Source organism: Somniosus microcephalus, chromosome 11, assembly GCF_052327205.1.
Source record: "Somniosus microcephalus isolate GS21.2 chromosome 11, FLI_Smic_1.0, whole genome shotgun sequence".
Taxonomy (NCBI): domain Eukaryota; kingdom Metazoa; phylum Chordata; class Chondrichthyes; order Squaliformes; family Somniosidae; genus Somniosus; species Somniosus microcephalus.
In genome coordinates, this window is record NC_140997.1 from 32,158,596 (window position 1) to 32,164,531 (window position 5,936).

General features: G+C 64.2%; 1 protein-coding gene across 1 annotated transcript in view; it reads left to right on the forward strand.

The window, feature by feature from the left end:
- Nucleotides 1-11: 11 nt before the first annotated feature.
- The window catches only part of polr3k (polymerase (RNA) III (DNA directed) polypeptide K), a 16,080-nt gene continuing 10,155 nt past the window's right edge, over nucleotides 12-5,936 (forward strand). Inside the window, exon 1 of the mRNA XM_086000442.1 lies at nucleotides 12-124. Within this exon, the coding sequence (XP_085856568.1) occupies nucleotides 14-124 (111 nt within the window). The 5' untranslated portion in view covers nucleotides 12-13. The remainder of the gene's footprint in view (nucleotides 125-5,936) is intronic.

A 5,936-nucleotide genomic window follows, 5' to 3' on the forward strand; every position in this document is an offset into this window, starting at 1 on the left:
GGCTCGGGCGGCCATGTTGCTTTTCTGTCCGACCTGCGGCAATGTCCTGATCGTGGAGGAAGGGCAGAAATGTTACCGCTTCGCCTGCAACACCTGCCCCTATGTGCACAACATCACCCGCAAAGTGAGCGGCAGAACCGCTGTAGTTTTCAGCTGAAACTGCAGAGACTGAAGGAAAATAATGGAGGGGTTGGGTGGAGAGGATGGTAGTAGGGGGTGGGGTGGTGGAGAGGATGGTAGTAGGGGGTGGGGTGGTGGAGAGGATGGTAGTAGGGGGTGGGGTGGTGGAGAGGATGGTAGTAGGGGGTGGGGTGGTGGAGAGGATGGTAGTAGGGGGTGGGGTGGTGGAGAGGATGGTAGTGGGGGTGGGGTGGTGGAGAGGATGGTAGTGTGGGGTGGGGTGGTGGAGAGGATGGTAGTGTGGTGGAGAGGATGGTAGTGTGGGGTGGGGTGGTGGAGAGGATGGTAGTAGGGGGTGGGGTGGTGGAGAGGATGGTAGTAGGGGGTGGGGTGGTGGAGAGGATGGTAGTAGGGGGTGGAGAGGATGGTAGTAGGGGGTGGAGAGGATGGTAGTAGGGGGTGGAGAGGATGGTAGTGTGGGGGGGGTGGAGAGGATGGTAGTGTGGGGGGGGTGGAGAGGATGGTAGTGTGGGGGGGGTGGAGAGGATGGTAGTGTGGGGGGGGTGGAGTGGATGGTAGTGTGGGGGGGGTGGAGTGGATGGTAGTGTGGGGGGGGTGGAGTGGATGGTAGTGTGGGGGGGTGGAGTGGATGGTAGTGTGGGGGGGGTGGAGTGGATGGTAGTGTGGGGGGGGTGGAGTGGAGTGGATGGTAGTGTGGGGGGGGTGGAGAGGATGGTAGTGGGGGGGTGGAGAGGATGGTAGTGTGGGGGGGGTGGAGAGGATGGTAGTGTGGGGGGGGTGGAGAGGATGGTAGTGGGGGGGTGGAGAGGATGGTAGTGGGGGGGTGGAGAGGATGGTAGTGGGGGGGGTGGAGAGGATGGTAGTGGGGGGGTGGAGAGGATGGTAGTGGGGGGGTGGAGAGGATGGTAGTGGGGGGGGTGGAGAGGATGGTATGGTAGTGGGGGGGGTGGAGAGGATGGTATGGTAGTGGGGGGGGTGGAGAGGATGGTAGTGGGGGGGTGGAGAGGATGGTAGTGGGGGGGTGGAGAGGATGGTAGTGGGGGGGGTGGAGAGGATGGTAGTGGGGGGGTGGAGAGGATGGTATGGTAGTGGGGGGGTGGAGAGGATGGTAGTGGGGGGGTGGAGAGGATGGTATGGTAGGGGGGGTGGAGAGGATGGTAGTGGGGGGGATGGAGAGGATGGTATGGTAGTGGGGGGGGTGGAGAGGATGGTAGTGGGGGGGATGGAGAGGATGGTAGTGGGGGGGATGGAGAGGATGGTAGTGGGGGGGATGGAGAGGATGGTAGTGGGGGGATGGTAGTGGGGGTGGAGAGGATGGTATGGTAGTGGGGGGGGTGGAGAGGATGGTAGTGGGGGGGTGGAGAGGATGGTAGTGGGGGGGTGGAGGGGATGGTAGTGGGGGGGTGGAGAGGATGGTAGTGGGGGGGGATGGAGAGGATGGTAGTGGGGGGGGTGGAGAGGATGGTAGTGGGGGGGTGGAGAGGATGGTAGTGGGGGGGGTGGAGAGGATGGTAGTGGGGGGGAGGGTGGAGAGGATGGTAGTGGGGGGGATGGTAGTGGGGGGGTGGAGAGGATGGTAGTGGGGGGGTGGAGAGGATGGTAGTGGGGGGGTGGGGAGGATGGTAATGGGGGGGGTGGAGAGGATGGTGGGGGATGGAGAGGATGGTAGTAGGGGGTGGGGGTGGAGAGGATGGTAGTGGGGGTGGAGAGGAGGGTGGGGGTTGGAGAGGAGGGTGGGGGGTGGAGAGGAGGGTGGGGGGTGGAGAGGATGGAAGTAGGGGGTGGAGAGGAGGGTGGGGGGTGGAGAGGAAGGTGGGGGGTGGAGAGGAGGGTGGGGGGTGGAGAGGATGGAAGTAGGGGGTGGAGAGGAGGGTGGGGGGTGGAGAGGAGGGGGGGGTGGAGAGGATGGTAGTGGGGGGGGTGGAGAGGATGGTAGTGGGGGGGAGGGTGGAGAGGATGGTAGTGGGGGGATGGTAGTGGGGGGGGTGGAGAGGATGGTAGTGGGGGGGTGGAGAGGATGGTAGTGGGGGGGTGGGGAGGATGGTAATGGGGGGGTGGAGAGGATGGTGGGGGATGGAGAGGATGGTAGGGGGTGGGGGTGGAGAGGATGGTAGTGGGGGTGGAGAGGAGGGTGGGGGGTGGAGAGGAGGGTGGGGGGTGGAGAGGATGGAAGTAGGGGGTGGAGAGGAGGGTGGGGGGTGGAGAGGAGGGTGGGGGGTGGAGAGGATGGAAGTAGGGGTTGGAGAGGAGGGTGGGGGGTGGAGAGGAGGGTGGGGGGTGGAGAGGATGGAAGTAGGGGGTGGAGAGGATGGAAGTAGGGGGTGGAGAGGATGGTAGTAGGGGGTGGAGAGGATGGTAGGGTGTGGGGGGGTGGAGAGGATGGTAGGGTGTGGGGAGGTGGAGAGGATGGTAGGGGGTAGGCGGGTGGAGAGGATGGTGGTAGGGGGTGGGGGGGTGGAGAGGATGGTGGTAGGGGGTGGGGGGGTGGAGAGGATGGTGGTAGGGGGTGGAGAGGATGGTAGTAGGGGGTGGGGGGGTGGAGAGGATGGTGGTAGGGGGTGGGGGGGTGGAGAGGATGGTGGTAGGGGGTGGGGGGGTGGAGAGGATGGTGGTAGGGGGTGGGGGGGGTGGAGGGGATGGTGGTAGGGGGGTGGGGGGGTGGAGAGGATGGTAGGGGGTGGGGGGGTGGAGAGGATGGTGGTAGGGGGTGGGGGGGTGGAGAGGATGGTGGTAGGGGGTGGGGGGGTGGAGGGGATGGTGGTAGGGGGTGGGGGGGTGGAGAGGATGGTAGGGGGTGGGGGGGGTGGAGAGGATGGTAGTAGGGGTATGAATGGAACCGCGTTTATGTGTTCAACCATAAATGTATTTTGATGCTTTGGCAACATAAGATGTACCTTATCATGCCAATAAAGCGATTTGTATTGTATTATTGTATTGTATTGGGTGGGGGGGGTGGAGAGGATGGTAGTAGGGGGTGGGGGGGGGTGGAGAGGATGGTGGTAGGGGGTGGGGGGGTGGAGAGGATGGTAGGGGGTGGGGGGGTGGAGAGGATGGTGGTAGGGGGTGGGGGGGTGGAGGGGATGGTGGTAGGGGGTGGGGGGGTGGAGAGGATGGTAGGGGGTGGGGGGGGGTGGAGAGGATGGTAGTAGGGGTATGAATGGAACCGCGTTTATGTGTTCAACCATAAATGTATTTTGATGCTTTGGCAACATAAGATGTACCTTATCATGCCAATAAAGCGATTTGTATTGTATTATTGTATTGTATTGGGTGGGGGGGGTGGAGAGGATGGTAGTAGGGGGTGGGGGGGGGTGGAGAGGATGGTGGTAGGGGGTGGGGGGGTGGAGAGGATGGTAGGGGGTGGGGGGGTGGAGAGGATGGTAGGGGGTGGGGGGGTGGAGAGGATGGTAGGGGGTGGGGGGGTGGAGAGGATGGTAGTAGGGGGTGGGGGGGTGGAGAGGATGGTAGTAGGGGGATGGAGAGGATGGTGGTAGGGGGTGGGGGGGTGGAGAGGATGGTAGGGGGTGGGGGGGTGGAGAGGATGGTAGTAGGAGGTGGGGAGGTGGAGAGGATGGTAGTAGGGGGTGGGGGGGTGGAGAGGATGGTAGGGGGTGGGGGGTGGAGAGGATGGTAGTAGGGGGATGGAGAGGATGGTAGTAGGGGGTGGGGGGGTGGAGAGGATGGTAGTAGGGGGTGGGGGGGTGGAGAGGATGGTAGTAGGGGGTGGGGGGGTGGAGAGGATGGTAGTGTGGGGTGGGGGTGGAGAGGATGATAGGGGGTGGGGGGGTGGAGAGGATGGTAGTAGGGGGTGGGGGGGTGGAGAGGATGGAAGTAGGGGGTGGGGGGGTGGAGAGGATGGTAGTGTGGGGTGGGGGTGGAGAGGATGATAGTAGGGGGTGGGGGGGTGGAGAGGATGGTGGGGTGGAGAAGATGGTAGTAGGGGGTGGGGGGGTGGAGAGGATGGTAGTAGGGGGTGGGGGGGGTGGAGAGGATGGTAGTAGGGGGTGGGGGGGTGGAGAGGATGGTAGTAGGGGGTGGGGGGGTGGAGAGGACGGTAGGGGTTGGGGGGGTGGAGAGGATGGTAGTAGGGGGTGGGGGGGTGGAGAGGATGGTAGTAGGGGGTGGGGGGGTGGAGAGGATGGTAGGGGGTGGGGGGGTGGAGAGGATGGTAGCAGGGGGTGGAGAGGATGGTAGTAGGTGGTGGGGGGGTGGAGAGGATGGTAGGGGGTGGGGGGGTGGAGAGGATGGTAGTAGGGGGTGGGGGGGTGGAGAGGATGGTAGGAGGGGGTGGGGGGGTGGTGAAGAGGATGGTGGGGTGGGGGGGTGAAGAGGAGGGTGGGGGGGTGAAGAGGATAGTGGGGTGGGGGGGTGAAGAGGGTGGGGGGGTGAAGAGGATGGGATGGGGGGGTGGAGAGGATGGTGGGGTGGGGGGGTGAAGAGGATGGTGGGGTGGGGGGGTGGAGAGGATGGTGGGGGGGTGGAGAGGATGGTGGGGGGGTGGAGAGGATGGTGGGGTGGAGAGGAGGGGGGGTGGAGAGGAGGGGGGGGGTGGAGAGGATGATGAGGGGGTGGAGAGGATGGGGTGGAGAGGAGGGGCGGTGGAGAGGAGGGGGGGTGGAGAGGATGGTGGTGGGGGGTGGAGAGGATGGTGGGGGGGTGGAGAGGATGGTGGGGTGGAGAGGAGGGGGGGGTGGATAGGATGGTGGGGGGGTGGAGAGGATGGTGGGGGGGTGGAGAGGAGGGGGTGTGGAGAGGAGGGGGGGTGGAGAGGAGGGGGGGTGGAGAGGAGGGGGGTGGAGGGAGGGTGGAGAGGATGGTGGTGGGGTGGAGAGGGGGGGTGGTGGAGAGGATGGTGGGGGGGTGGAGAGGATGGGGTGGAGAGGATGGTGGTGGGGGGGTGGAGAGGATGGTGGGGGGGGTGGAGAGGATGGTGGGGGGGGTGGAGAGGATGGTGTGGGGGGGGGGAGGGTGAGAGGATGGTATGGGGGGGGAGAGGATGGTATGGGGGGGAGAGGATGGTATGGGGGGGAGAGGATGGTATGGGGGGAGAGGATGGTATGGGGGGGAGAGGATGGTATGGGGGGAGAGGATGGTATGGGGGGAGAGGATGGTATGGGGGGAGAGGATGGTATGGGGGGAGAGGGTGGTATGGGGGAGAGGATGGTATGGGGGGAGAGGATGGTATGGGGAGGAGAGGATGGTATGGGGGGAGAGGGTGGTATGGGGGGGAGAGGATGGTATGGGGGGGGAGAGGGTGGTATGGGGAGGAAGAGGGATGGTATTGGGGAGGAAGAGGGTGGTATGGGGAGGAAGAGGATGGTATGGGGGGAAGAGGATGGTATGGGGGGAGAGGATGGTATGGGGGGGAGAGGATGGTATGGGGGGAGAGGATGGTATGGGGGGAGAGGGTGGTATGGGAGGAAGAGGGTGGTATGGGGGGGAAGAGGGTGGGTGGTATGGGGAGGAAGAGGGTGGTATGGGGGGGAAGAGGGTGGTATGGGGGGAGAGGATGGTATGGGGGAGAGGGTGGTGGGGGGAGAGGGTGGTATGGGGGAAGAGGATGGTATGGGGGAGAGGATGGTATGGGAGGGGAGAGGATGGATGGGGGGGAGAGAGAGAGGAGGGGGTTGGAGAGGATGGTATTGGGGAGAGGATGGTGGTTGGGGGGGAGGAGAGTGTAGAGGGGTGGGGGGGAGGGACAGGATGGGGGGAGAGTGATGGAGTGGAGGGAAGGATGGAGGGGAGGGGAGAGAGTCAGTCAACAGAATAACAGGGAACCTGCCCCTCGAATGAGA